At 35.6% G+C, this 16,017-nt stretch overlaps 1 protein-coding gene across 1 annotated transcript; it reads right to left on the reverse strand.

Moving 5' to 3' along the window:
- Positions 1-27: 27 nt before the first annotated feature.
- LOC131936458 (kelch-like ECH-associated protein 1) lies at positions 28-14,783 on the reverse strand. The gene is made up of 5 exons (XM_059293455.1): positions 14,652-14,783; positions 4,790-6,141; positions 3,417-3,622; positions 2,650-2,826; positions 28-2,376 (listed from the first exon to the last, which is right to left on the reverse strand). The coding sequence occupies exons 2-5, from the start codon at positions 6,010-6,012 to the stop codon at positions 2,237-2,239; spliced, it is 1,746 nt and encodes a 581-aa protein (XP_059149438.1). The 5' UTR covers positions 6,013-6,141; positions 14,652-14,783; the 3' UTR covers positions 28-2,236.
- Between the last annotated feature and the right edge of the window lie 1,234 nt (positions 14,784-16,017).

The raw sequence follows: 16,017 nt of genomic DNA on the forward strand, positions 1-16,017 counted from the left end.
TAAATAACAACAAAAAGCATCGATGAGAGAACAAAAAAATATATTTATTTCACTTTCACACACATAGTCACGAACCCCTGATTCACGTGTATAGAGCAACACAGCAGTGGGTGAGCTGTACTCAATGTTTGACAACACGTCCAGGACAAGAGAAACATCTCCAGCACAGGCCACCTGCTGGCACGAATGGAATGGCAGAAAGTTGATTGATGCTGACCTCAGGTTAAACAAACACAAACCCTGCGAGAAAACTGACAAACACCTGACTATGGCCTGCCACTAACAAGGAATGCAGCAGATAATTAATACATCAACTCACTATGGGCTTAGACATACCATGTACGTGACCATTAAGTCAACACTATCACACACAAAAGGTTCTCACTATTGGCTTAGACATACCATGTAACGTGACCATTAAGTCAACACTATCACTCACAATACATACAGCATATTTTTAAGAGAACCCTGAATGCAGACCATTCAGACAAACCAAAAGCATATCAACATGAGTTCTCTCATACCATACAACATAAGAGCAATATGTACAAGCCTAGCAAATGTATATGGAATACAGACCAAGAGGACAGGACATCCTGCATGGAACATTTCTTACACAAAAGCAAGAGACATTAAATTATGTGCGTGTCATTCTCATTTGTTTTACACAGCTGTTGTATTGTTTTAGTTTACTAGAATGGGGTAAGTGCAGATTCACTGACATAACAACCCAGTAGTGATAGAATGAATGCCTTCACAAGATGAGATCTGTTTAAAGTGTGATGTATGTACAAGAACTCAGACAACCCTGACTTAGAGATGATTGCACCAGTTATCTCACAATATGTGAACATGATATTTACATTTGGTTGACAGTAACAAGGGCAAGAATCATGACAAAACACTTCGGCAAGCAGCTAAACCATTTCTTCTAAACTACTTGACAAAAATTAACAGATCTCAATTACAAAACAAATTTTCTGTTAAATAAAAAGAGCATGAGAGATCAAATTCTAGAAAATTAATTCTTATGTGTTTCTCTTAAAATATTCTCAACATTTTAGTTGATCCTTGTTAATTACTCTAAGTAGTTTATCAAAACTTGTGACAATAAATGGATTTCAAAGTATGTACAATAGCTTAAGGTAAATGATGTTTTCATAAACACACATAAGTACACTGTAATTAGTCTAATAATTGGACTGAGTCCCCAAATGTTTGTTCATAAAATATAACACAAGTACATTACAAATGTAAAGCTCTCATATCAAATGTGAGGTTACATTGAAAAATCTGCATGTTCTACAAGTTTTTTTTATTCTATGTTTAATGTTTTGAAGTATTTCTTCATTAACTGTTTCTAAAATTGTAACTCTGATGGAATATGAGAGACACTAATGCTTGATGGTTAACTGAGGTAGAAAATACTTTGTTTGAATTTTAAGATAAACATTTTTAAAATTACAATACATATTTAAAATGGCAACTTAGTATATAATCTAATAAAACAATTACTTAAACAAGCAAAGCATGTTACATAAATCTTGAATACTTTTTCACACAATTTTTTTGGACATTATATACAAATATAAATAAATAATAAAATTTGCTGCAAATGTATGATTATGATCAGATCTATGGATTTTTAGAGATATCTTAAATTAAATGAGACATATAAGTAGTTGATAAGTTTACAATGTATTTCACTGGAAAAGAAAAACATCACCTTATTGCTATAACATGAGTTACTTTCCGCAAGTAACATGACAAATACAGAAGAAAAAATACATTAATACAGCAAATCCTCATCTGTCATTCACATTTAAAACAACAATTAGCTTAGCTGCTAAAATTTAATAACATAAACAATTGTATTTGTAGATCTTTTGTAGCTAACAATTTCTTTTTAAATGGCTGTCCTCACTTAGAAATAAAGCATTACTTGATCAAGATACACCCACAGTTATACACAATACAGGAAGCCACAAATGTGTGAAAGCATTCTCATTTCAGGTAAAAAATTTAACCCAGCACCAAGGCAAAATCCATATAAAATTCTGCCATTGAATGATCATAAAGGAATGGTTTGTTACTTCAATTAAGTGAAGAGATCAATTATCTAGGAAACTACTTTGTCTAAGGAACTTTAAGAGCATTTTAAAATGATGTTAACATTAACAAGTGACCCCCCTCCTCCCCTCCCCAGATAGATTCAAACAGCGGCCAAACTGTTTCCTCATTTGATGGGCGGTTCTGCTCCAACGGCTACCCCATGTCCACTTCTGCCACATGTCATGTTAGTGATGTCATACCATTTGTTGCCCTCAGAACAGTAGCACTCCACAGATGAAAGGAAGTCGTTGCCATCATACCCACCTGAAACATAAAATGGACCTGTTGTCATGCTCACTGACAGCTTGTAGATATTGACCTATTGTTACACCCACGACAGCTTGTAGATATTGACCTATTGTTACACCCACGACAGCTTGTAGATATTGACCTATTGTTACACCAACGACAGCTTATAGATATTGTATACCATTTCACATGCATTAATAAATGTATACTTCGTTTCGGTATTTTTAAATAAATTGCAATCAATTAAAATGGTATGTTTGATTAAATAAAGACACAAAAAAAACTGACCTAAAGCAAACAACTGATTGTTAATGACAGCCACACTTAATGCACTTCTTGGGCTGTTCATTGGACAGACAAACTCCCACTGTTTTTTATCAATGCTGTACCGTTCTACAGACTTGAGTTGACATGAGCTGTCATAGCCACCCACAGCATAGATGTAGTTGTCTACTGCGATAACACCTATAATATCAAACAAATAATAAAAGATATTACATTTCAATAGCTATCTAACACTGTTCTGCTTGACATGGCTACAAGACACAACACAAATTCAATCAATAAAACTTTAAAAGATATTTCAATAACCGGTAACATATTAATCTAATGCTGCTTGATATGGCTACACAATCAAATAAATGTAATCAATAAAAGATATTTCAATAACCGTCAACATATTAATCTAATGTTGCTTAATATGGCTACACAATCAAATAAATGTAATCAATAAAAGATATTTCAATAACATTCTCAACACTATTCTCAGTCTCATGTATTTTGACACGGTACAAGATCAAACAAAAGTTCAATCAATAAAAGATATTTCAATAACCGTCAACATATTAATCTAATATTGCTTGCTATGGCTACACAATCAAATTCAATCAATAAAAGATATTTCAATAACATTCTAAACACTATTCTCAGTCATGTATTTTGACATGATACAAGATAAAAAAAAAAGTTCAATCAATAAAAGATATTTCATCACTAATCTCATGCTGCTTGACATGTCTAATTGAACAACATTCTCAGCCTAGTGCCGTCAGTACCTGCTCCGCTCCTCATGGTGTTCATTGGCTTTATCTCAGTCCACTGGTCATGCTCTGGTTCATAGCACTCCACACTGCACAACCTGTTTTCTCCATCAAATCCACCCACGGCATACAGCAGGCGATTCAATACAGCACAACCAACCCCAATTCTCTTAGTTGACATACTTGCTATGTCAGTCCATTTGTCATGTTCAGCATCATACCTGCATTCACAGACAGAAGGAGATATTAGTTCACTTAACTGTCATGTATTGTACAATTATTGTTCACTAGAGTCATAAATGTTGATGACAGTTGTATTGATTGAATGGGCTTAGAGTAAATCAGTGTGACAAAGCTGCTTCAAAGTCTGAGCTAAATTTTTCAATGGTACCTATTCCAAATGCATAGAGGGTGTATAGATTTTAGAGATCCATTAGCTTACATTGGAAAATAAAACTTATAGCTTTAAAGTTAAAACAATTCCCGAGAAGAAAAAATACATGTAAAATCTGAAAAGAAATGTTTGTATTTGTTATTTTTTCTGTCATTTCCAGAACACAACTGGTTAACTTTTTAAATATACAGTATTTTTACAAGCTTTTATTTAACTCACTTCCTCGACAGTCTGTCTGTCTGTCTAGACGGAAACGCAGGAGTGAAAATTCGGACAGTTCTACTTGACCAATACGATTCACAGTTGGCACGTGGGTCAAGACATGAAGACAATGCAATCTGAATCTAAATTTGACTTAATTGGATGCCTAATTAATTTTTTATGAATTAATTAAAATTTGGACCAAATTAGTAGGCATGTCTAGCCAACCACACCACACGCGTCATCACCTTCAATAGCTGCGCCATCACGTAATGGCTGCGTTCAAAAACCATTGCGCGCCTAATGAACGTGATGTTCAGTAGGCGCGCAATGGTTTTTAGTCATGTAACTCTATTGTAAATAAAACATGTAAAGTACTGAAAAAAAATGCATAAAAAACGTTTTAATAACAAGCTTTTATGTAATGATGCACTAAAAAGTAGAAAATAAATTATAGACTACTATTTAAATAACTATAAAGAAAAGCGTGGGTGTCTTCCTTAACATTAGTAAAGGTATCCAATAGATACTAAAGTGACCCACGCTTTTCTTTATAGTTATTTAAATAGTAGTCTATAATTTATTTTCTACTTTTTAGTGCATCATTACATAAAAGCTTGTTATTAAAACGTTTTTTATGCATTTTTTGTTGTAGTTATAAATCTTAATTCTTTGTACTCCTAGGGAGCTGGTTAAAAATAACAACTAAAAGAATTATCAATAGCAAATTAATGAACCAATTGACTGTATTAGATAACTTCAATAACATTTTTTTAATTACAATTAACCGTACCTTTCTGCTGATGCATGATGGGTAGTCCCATGGGAACCTCCTACAGCATAAATCATATTGTCAATCACACCAACCCCCACACGGTTACGTGGGAAGTTCATATTATGCTTTGGTATCCAAACATTCCGCATAGGATCGTACATATCCAGACTGCTCGAGTCCATATTCCCATCAGGTGAATTGTTACGCCCCCCAATGACATACAGGGCACCACGTACCATACAAGCCCCCAGGCCACTGCGAGGTGTAGGCAGATCAGGAAGACGTAGCCACTGTTTATTTTTTGGGTTATAACACTCAAAATTACTCAAGGACTGTCTGAGATAGCCACCAGCACAGAATATCACTAACGGGGCACACGGCCTTCTGGGAAGATCTGAACATTTGAGGTGGAGCTTAAGCCCTTTTAACTTCTCTGACAAAGTCTGCAAGCACTGTGGATTTTTCTGTAGTATATGGCAGTTATTAAGCTGCTGTTCTAAGAACTTGGGAGCAAGGAAGTTTAACCTGACCGAAGAGATCAGCCCTCCCAGAATTTCTAGTCTCTTCTCAGGGTCGTGCTCCACCCACCTGACCACAGCCTTGAAGACCTCAGACTCACACTGGACATTGAGCTCGTCCTGTTTCACCAAGTTTATCATCTGGCAAGGGCTGAGGACCAGGAACTCGTCGCATTGGATCACCTCGCAAAAATGTTTTCTGATGTACTTTCTGGCTTTATTCTCTAGCTCCAGACAACCGTGCTCACTGGCAAAGTCTGCGATACCAATGCAGTTACTGGGGTCTAACTGGTGTTCCAAGAACACCGTGCAGGCTTCTACTACATGGTTCATCTGGAACATGGTGGCTGCAGGCAAGAGGTAGCAGACGTTTTCTTCTTTTATGTCCACCTCTGCGGTGTAAGCAAATTCAATCAGCTGAGCCAGGGTACATGGGGAGATCCCGTGTAGGGGGATGGTAGACATCTCCTCCTCTCTCATGCCACTGGTGAACATGGCCCGGAAGTAGGGGCTCGATGCCGCCAAGACAATCTTATGGGCCAGAATCTTCTCCTCACCCACCACCAGGGTAATGTCACAAAGCTTCTTGGAGCGCTGGAGAATGCTCATGATTTCCAGCGCTTCCTTGGGGTGCTTCATGATGGTGAAGTGCATGCTGCCATCTGCAGGTTTCTCTGTGATCTGGGCCCGTGGCCGGTAGCAGGAGGACTCTTTGGAAGACATTTCTCTCTGACTGGGGGAGAGGACAAGTGTGTACAGCCTGTGTTCCTAGGGCAACAATCATCAAGAGGTTGACAACTCACACACTGTCAACACTGCTTGTGCCATGCTGTTCTACTGCAGCCTAATTCACTGTGAAAAAATATAAACAGTAGGCAATTAGCTTAACTTTATTATAAACCCAAACACTCATATACACACATACACACATAAAGCCAACTTGTTTCCAGAGTACAATGTTTCAAACTGATACAGCTAAAATCTTTAAAGATGAGAACATTTAATGTGTGATTAGATTTTATAAATGACTAATTAATTTAATTCACAAATGATATGAAGATAAACATAAGAAAGGTTATTCCATCATTAAAGATGTTATACAGATAAATAGTATCTATTCAATGAATTAATAATTCAACTGGTCTTTTGATTACTGCAGAAAACAAACAAAAAAAAAACAACTAAATGCTAACACAAAAAATAAACCTCTAGGGTACACAGTAGCGTGTGTATACAGTGATGAACAAAACCAACAGAGCTAACGTTTAAAAACAACAGACACAGACGGAATGTGTACCGGTAGATTTGTCGGGTCACGGTTCATCAACCCAAAGATTAGCTGCGTCATACACGTCTTGCAGTATTTAGAAATGAGGGCACGGAGGTGACACAGGATTTAAACCACCAGCCACAAATACATCGGCGGTCACTAAACGCACGCGGAAATAAAAATAAAATACCATGAATTTCACACTGTATTAGGACATACCCCTCCCCCTCCCCCAATCAATGCAAATATGACACTTGCGGTGTAGATATCCATGATCTTAAAATTTGAAAGGTTGCAGATCTTACTGAACATATTTGATCATACCAACATACACCCCCCCTCTCGCCCGTACTTTAATGGAAGACAGACCGATAGGATTTGGATATGATATAGATCTAGGCCTACGCATTAAGTAAAAAGACATACAACAACGCGATTTGGTTGCACGCGTGGGCAACAGGTGCAGTGATTGCACAAACCTCTATGTAAGCATAGGTGGTATATTTAACCTGACACGGCCACCTTATAGTCGGGAGCTTAAAGCTCACATGGCGACTACGTAAGGGGGGAGCTTAAAGCTATCTTGGCGACAACGAAACGGGAGCTTAAAGCTATCTTTGCGACAACGAAACGGGAGCTTAAAACTAGCACGGCGCGAAGAAAGTCGGGAGCTGAAAACTAGCAATCGTGGCGAGAAGAAAGTCGGGAGCTTAAAGCTAACATGGCGACTACGTAAGCGGGAGCTTAAAGCCATCACTGTGGCGATAAAAAGTGGAGTTTTAAAAGCTTAAAGCTACAATCGGTTAGAATGGGTCTACATTTCAATCATCCAGCTAATATTTTAGATTATATCCGAAGCGAACACCGATTGTTTAAAATCCCGATTGTTTAAAACCATGATGCAGCACTGACACGATGGTGAGATCAGATTTTATTTGGACAGACCTAGCGATCGGTACAAGAAAGGGCGGTAACTGAATAGGTGAAAGACCCGTAATGACGCAGCACCTCTACGGGCTGGGTATTCAAGCCGCGTCACGCTTGTACACAAGGCTTTCTGTGTGTTGGCTTACATTACGGACACAAGTCAATCAATCATACAATAACTATCCAATAGAACGACACGTCAGCTGTATAATCACTATATGGCCTTGTTAATAAAGACAACAGTACTATCGCGGTAGATCTACCGCGTCAACAAACGTCTAACAAAGATGTTCTACACCCGAGCCAAAGTTTCACACAATGAACAAACATTCAAGTTCTAACCACGCACGACCCGGACAAAATACTATCAAATTTATTACGGAATTTTGTCGCCATAAATAGATCCACGGCTCTCTCACGCTATACCTGGTGCTGTCGTCTGCATCACGCCAAGTGACGCTGATCTTAATGTCAACTTTTAGATTGTAACATGATCTGCACGTAAGATAACCAGTGCCTCTACATATAAGAAGATCCGGCATATTGCCAAATGAGAAACTTTAGTTATGCAATCGCTACAAAGATCAAGGAGAATGAACTGTAACAGAGGGGGCTGTACAGTGTATGGGGCGACTTGGTTGAGCGGTAGAGCGTGAAATCGTCACGCCCGATGTCTAGGTTTGGGGAAATGGATAGCATGCAATCTTCAGGATTATAGCCTGTTCATACCACACTGCTTACAGGTTACAATCCCACGGCCGCTAACATGCCTTGCTCTGCATGTGTGTTGGCTCACCATTAATCATTCCAACCAACCAAGAAACTCACCGCCCCCCCCCCTTCCAAAAAAAAAATTCTATTGTATTGTCCCTGAGTGACTTTTGCAGCTTTTAATTTCTGTTCTCATCAAGATTAGCACACCTTCACTAAAATTAGATCCCCTCCACTCTTGAGGGTAGACATCGTTTATAGAAGGGTGACATCATTTATAGACATCTATTTACAGTTTACTCAATAAAACACATTGTAACAGAACTAATTTTTTTTTTCTGTGATGATATGATGTGATGATATGATGTGAGGATATGATGTAAAGATGTTGTGACCAATGGAGTATGTACAAAGAAGGAAGAGAGGAGTTGGGGGTCGTCCATAAACAACATCACACTCTTAGGGAGGGTACAGACTTTAGTGATGAGTATGATAAGTTGAGGGTGTTCAGAAAGTAAGCCATCAAACTTGTAAACATGTATTTTTAAAGTAATTTTCAAAACTGAATTTTTACAAGTTATTTAGGATGTGTTAAGGATATTTTTGGAAATTGAAATACAATAAATCATTATAGGTAATGTAAATCCCAAAAGTCAACCTTTTTGACCTCGTCATTAGGGCAGATGAAGTAGAGTTCACCTATTTCTGTAACCACTGCAGGGTCAGTTCTAAGCCTTTATTTTCCCTAACATGAGTTAGGTACCTGGTTAAATGTAGAGACATTCTATATCTGTATTAAAACTTTACAAAGACTTTCAATATTTTAGTTATACAGGTTACAGTGTACTAATGAAATGGGATCAGCCTGGTTTGTTGAGAGAGACCCAATCATTATTAACATGGGCAACAAAATATGTTTTCTGTACATTTCATCATCTGACTAGTCTTACCTTTTTAAAACTAAAATTCCAGTTTAAAAAATACAAATTTAATAATCTAAATTTTTAAAACAAATTTGAAAGTGCAGAGATTGTAAAACAAATATTTGTACAGTGAGGAGACATCTGACATGCTACACTGACCTATCACATTTTATTTTTGGGCCATCAGCTCCACCTCTGTTCCTGTATATATTTATTCATATTTATTAATAGGCATTTTCAACACAAGAATGACCTAATTAAGACTAGTCTATTAATATTTAAATTACATTTACATTACCATATAGCAAAAAGAAAAAAAAGTGATAAGGCTTACAGTTACACTGGTTACATAGTACACTTAATCAAATTTTTGTGATCACAGGTTTAAATGACAATGCTCATTAATTTTTAAAAATATTTAACATTCAACTAGATCTGATTCTAGAGGGCCTACCCCTACTACATTAGTCACAATATATATTAAATTTTTTAGATGTAGATTCTAGATTGAGGATTCTAGACTCTTGTGACTCTAGAATCTAGATCTAGAGTCTCCAAACTTTTCATCCAGAGGGCCGCTTAACTATCAAATATCACTTTGGGGCCAGAGTTTCTTCCAGGCATCTCTTCGTGGGGGCAAAACTTCCACCCCCCCCCCCAAAAAAAAAAAACAAGTCAACCCACCCCTCAAATACATACTAATTTCAAGTGCCCCCCCCCCCCCCCCCCCCCCCTCTGAGAAAAAAGTCTGAAAGAAACACTGTCAGGGGCCGACAACACACTTAAGGTCCATGTTTGATCTCAAATTGTTGAAAATTTTTGTTCGCACAAGTATGTTGCTCCAAAATTTGAAAGGTACTTTGATGCAAAAGTTTTGCACCCAAAGCTACATTTCCAAATTGTTTTGTATTCTGAGTAAAGGTCTTCCGCCACCTCCAACTAACATTTTTTTCCGTGGACAAAAAAATCTCAGCGGGCCGTAGTTTGGAGACCCCTGATCTAGATTAATCTAGGATCTAGATTCTAGATCTAGAGTAGATCTGTCCTATGACATTACTATTACTAAGACAGTCTGTCTAAGCTAAGAGAGTCTAGTAGGCCTATTGGGAAATTTTTCCTAATTATCATAGAATGATAAAATGGACCCAGATCAATCCTATAATATACCCCATTGATAAAAATATCAAATTTATCATTCTAGGCCTAATAGTTTTTTTTATATGAATTTTCAAAGTTATGTGTTTAACTTGTTATGTTTCATTGTAACCTGCATTCCAGACGTGTGATTGGCTTTAAACTTGCATACCAATGTTGCTATTAAAGATATAATGATAAAACTTTGCACATTTGTACTCAATGATATAGGCAATAGAAGTCTACAAATAAAATAAAAATTAGAAAAGAGATAACTAGAAATAATGAAGTTAAATTAAGGGGTGTGGCACTGTTCTATAGTAACTGCCATAAGAGGATTTCCAGACTGCACAGCTAGGTTGCTATTCCATATACCATCATGAAACTTTATATATTAGGACTAGAGCATGTAAACAATACAATCATGCAAGTAAAATAAACATAGCTAGAGGAAAACTATAAATAGTGAACTTGAATATGGTACAGCGCAATTAGACTATGATGATTAACTACAGGCTAATATGTTGCACTTCTTTGTTGCTACTATAAAAATAAAGATTAAACTTTACATATTGATTCTGGTGTTAGTAATAAGAGTGCTAGTATACATATTGTACAGGTAATGTATAGAGTTAGAACTTACAAGTCAAATACAGCACAATATGATCAAGATACTTAACGATTTGCCATAAACATTGGATTTGTGTCCGTGTATAACATGGTAAAAATGTTATTATTAATTTAGAAAATTTTGGTTCTTGTAATGTTTCTGATGAAAAGTGTTGAGGTGTGCTAAAACTCAAAGATTGACATTTCACAGTATTCTTATTTATAAAATGTTTAGTGAAGTTGACGTATCCTTTGATAAATTCTTAAATGACATTAATTAAAGTGTTCATGTTTTCTTTCTATTATAGTTGCCTATAACTAAAACTGTAATGCAGTGCAGCTTATAAAATTGGGCATTATTATTTTTAATTTAGGCCCTTTATAGTACTTTATAGATCTAGATACTACAGATAGGCCTGTCAGTATTTACATAAAGGCCTAATAGTTTATATATATATATCCGATATATATATATATATATATATATATATATATATATATATATATATATATATATATATATATATATATATATATATTATTACACATCTCTAGACCCATTATTGTTTTAGTGTTTTCATTTCCATTTAGATCTAGATCTAGATTCTAATTTTTTTAAAACTGTTTACAATAAATATAAATTTTTTCTACTTGAAAATGCCTTTATAATCTATTTATCTGCAATTCGTTAATGCTAGTTTACTAGATCTAGTTAACCTGGTATTAAGAAGGTTAATAAAAATCTGGCTAATTTTAAATTTTATAATTTATTTAGGCAGCAATTAGGCCTAATTACATTCTTTCCATTTTTAATCTAATAATTTAGATCTACAGTATATTTATTTTAAAGCCCATTTTATTGTAACAGTCCATTTAAAAACAAACAGCTGTTAAAAAACATCGTATGCGCATATCTATTAATATCTCGTAACCCGGCCGCCATTATGAAATTACGCACGCTTTCTCGTTCCTACCCCTACGAGTTTTATCGCGCTACTCCTCATTGGCCCATGCTTAAAAACCCTTCAAATCGACATTTCTATTTATCCAAATGGTTGGCATGCTATTTAAGCCTATTTTCATGCAACTTAAAGGAATATTTATATCTGAAATTTAGTTGTCAATGCGCCAGTTCGGTAGCGTCGGCATTTCGACAAATATTTGCTATTATCGGTGATCGCTTTCGGTATCGGACAATGTAAAACGGGAGCTAATTCATTTATTAGTATGTATAAAAGATGAAATTCAACTCAAATATTCACATCGAATACATTTTATTCTTCGATTCCGATGGCGAGAATTAACATGTTAAAAAATGGCGAATTTCAACAAGTACGATGAAAAAGTCAGGATGTGGTCGTACCGAATCGAAACAGCGGAAGTCGAAATGCCTAGTCTAAGCCCTTAGCTAATTAATTAATTAATATATAGGCCTAGTAGGCCTAATGTACTAAAAAGTATAATACTATAATTAATTATTACTAGGCCCTATTTACTATAATAATTAATATATGGTAGGCCTATGCCTCCTTAACTCCTAGTCATACAATAAAGAGTAAAAACCAAGGACTGTGAGCAGAAGCTGAGATTATTTTAATTGGATTAGTGATTAAATTAAATACTTAGTTAATTAATAGTTAGGCCTAGGCTGATTAGTTATTAGTTAGGCCTATCTAAATCTTTAGTCTATTTATTTAAATATATTATAGATCTAGATCTAGTAGGCCTATACACTATACTGTGACTATACACATAATTGATTGAGGTGAGATGAGACTCCGATGACTGATAACTCTGAGAAGATTGACTGAAGACTGAGTGAAAGAAGAGTGATGACTGGGATTGACAGAGTCCAGTTGGGGTGTGGGGAAATTGCGAGACGCGGAAAGCGAAATGGCGAGGCGGGAAAATGCGAGAAGGTAATGCGAGACATACCTGCGGAATTAAGGGTAAATAGCGAGACACTTTTTGCGAAAAAAGTTTTTTCCTTTTTTTTTTCCATCTTTATTTATTTAAATTATTTTTTTTTTTGTTTTAAAGTAAACAAGCATTTAGCCATACCCTATAACACGAGTGTTGTATGTTGTTATTTTTTATCTAGATACTAAGAAGATAGAGAGGATCTAGATAGATCTATATCTAGATCTATCTATTTAAAAATCCTAACATCGTTGCTGTGCTACTGTCATCTCCCGCTCTTGTTAGCGAGAGGAAATTCCCGTCTCAGTCGGCATTAATTTAAAAATCTAGCCCGCTCATGTTTATACAAACGTGAGCTGTGTCATTGTGAATTGGTATAATCTTGTCAGCAGGAGAGATATTTTGCAACATCTATTTATGGATTTTTGTACTTGCAAAAAGTGTAAAAGTATAAACAATTCTAAAAAGTGCAATTTATTTTTTTAAGTAATTTTAATTACAAACAAAATTTACAAACAAAATCTTCTGAAACAGTCATCAAACACACCTCGTGACACCATCTTTCACACATAGTACACCCAACCCAGTTCATTAGACTCCCATTTATACATTTTTCTTTTGCTACTTCTTCCAATCCATATTCACAACATTTCACATTCTCATCACAGTTGACCTCCTCGTTCATCCCACAAACAACACTGGCACCCATGTTCTCATCATCATCAATGTCATCATCCGCACGCTCAACATCTGTTTTCCGTTTTTTAATAATTTGTATTTTTTATCATTTCTGTAATTTTGGCAATGTCTTGCTCATTGTTGTCACCAGCAGTTGAGTTTTTTTTAAAACATCGGTATTTTCCCAAAATCTTGTCTAATTTCGGTCAAAATAGAGTATTTTAATAAATTCCTATTACACTTTATTAAAACAGTTTTCTAAAACGCGAAAAAACGTCTAAAATTCTTTTTCTAACATTGCTTTTTATAGTGTGACTTCACATCTAACCCCCCCCCCCCCTCCTCCCCCCTCATCACACATCGTCATAAAATTACAGACCCCCCCCTCCCTACGAGTGTGACGTCATTTATGGAAGACCCCAAATAACACCACCACCAAAACCAAAAAATTCAGATAAGTTCAACTTAATTTTAAAAATATTTGAAGTAGGCCCATAGCTTACGATATAGCACTAGCAACTGATAATATCGGTGACGTCACTTTATTTTGTAGTATCCAAATGATGTAGGCATTTCCTTGTGCTTAGATTTATATGGTAAAAAAAAAGCTAGAAAAAAATCGTAGGCGGTGGCTATAATACAAAATTTCTATGCAACAATAGAAAATATGTATGCGGCGGCAGCGGATTCGGGCACGGCGATCTTCAAAGACGGTAAATCAGGCGGCCTCGGCGTTCCACACAAAAGACAGAAGTTGATCTATCGTCGGCGGTATTTCCGTCGGTTTCGAACAAGGTGGTATTCTAAGTCGACACAAAAGAATGGGGGAGTTGACAAATCATCAGTATGTCTAGCGACGGAAAAATCGGAAGTTTTAACAATGTAAACGAAACGTCTTTGAAGTCTGGACCAAATACCACTGAAAATCGGGTGCGGTAAATTTTTCGCAGAAATCTTCGCATTTCAACACCACCCAGCGTAACTATCGGCTTGTGGTAAAATGCGAGACAAAAAGTCACGTGACTGACCGTTTTCGCGCCCTTCTCGCATTTTCCCGCCTCGCCATTTCGCTTTTCGCGTCTCGCAATTTCCCCACACCCGTCCAGTTGAAATAAATAAATTGGCTGTAGTTCTAACTTCTAGAATACTACGAATAGACCTTTCAATACATTAACACATATTCTACTTACCTTAAAAAGACCTAAAGAAAAATCCGAAGCTCTTAGGAAAAGAAAACAAGTTATTTTTAATGGTAAAATATGCTAAATAAATCCATTGTTTTCCTTATGTTTTCGTTTAGCAAAACAACTTTTAATCGCCATTGGCTATGATGGCCAGGTATGTTATAAAACTCCTGACAAAGACGTTTGTGAAAAGACCTACTACATAGATCTGTATATTATTATATGGATATATTTCTTTTCTCCTGATTAAAAAATGGTTTTCCTAAAGTGATGTATTAAATGTTATTCAACTATCATTGGGATTCAAAGAACTAAAAGGTAAACTTAAAATAATACTTAAAAAAAACACTTGTAGGGACCGAAGATGCTAGCGATTCATTAGCCAAGACACTTTTTAAAAAAGTATATCTTCTTAAAAATGAATTAGACCAAGCTATGCGTTGGTAAAAATATAGATATAGGCTATAAATTATTCCTATACTTGGCTATATTTTCATAACTATAACTTTAGGTCACTATAGGAGAGTGACATCACAATAAAATAGTGGGAAATTGCAGTTGGACGTCTTCATTCCAAATATATATATAGAGATCTAGATCTATCTAATTTACTCTTGTTTGTGAAAAATATGGGCTTTCAATGATTTACAAATATGCTACAGACAATGCTAGACTTTTGTTTTCAAAAGTGTCATTATCGGGCTGCATAAATTATGCTCTCAGCCCAACTAGATCAGGCCAAACCAGGCAGATCTTTAAAAATGAAGATTTAAAAAAACTCACACTGCCCGGCAGTATAGAGTATTTCAAAAGTGATTAGATCGAGATTCTAGATTCTAGATCTAGATTTCTAGAATCTATAACTTTTGTCTTTAGATCTAGATCTAGCCCTAGAAGATTCCTAGATCTAGGTCATAAGCGGCTATTGTTTTACCCTTCAGCTTTAGTCTTTCATTCAATACTTTAATTTTCAATTTTTCATTCACTCATAAAATAAAATAAATTTCATACTCAAACTCAAGAGTCAATGATACTGATCGGATAGTCAACAAACAATGATACAAAATTACATTCAATTACACATTAGTCATTGAGAGTCATTAGTCATTACCCATCATTAAGCCATTCATTATTGATTAGTGTTAGGCCTAGATGATCTAACTAGTATTACTAGATCTAATAACTAGGCCTAATCATTATTATTTAATATAATTAATATTAATATTGGTTAGGCTAATATTAATAATTAAAGACTTAGAGTCTAGATTTCTAGAATCTAGCTGTAGCTGCTACTGCTAGAAATGTCACTAGATCTAGAATCTAGTAGTAGTAATACTAGATCTAGTAGATCTACCAATAGTGTCCAATAGTG

Source organism: Physella acuta, unplaced genomic scaffold, assembly GCF_028476545.2.
Source record: "Physella acuta isolate Inbredline_101_S28 unplaced genomic scaffold, ASM2847654v3 ptg000178l, whole genome shotgun sequence".
Taxonomy (NCBI): domain Eukaryota; kingdom Metazoa; phylum Mollusca; class Gastropoda; family Physidae; genus Physella; species Physella acuta.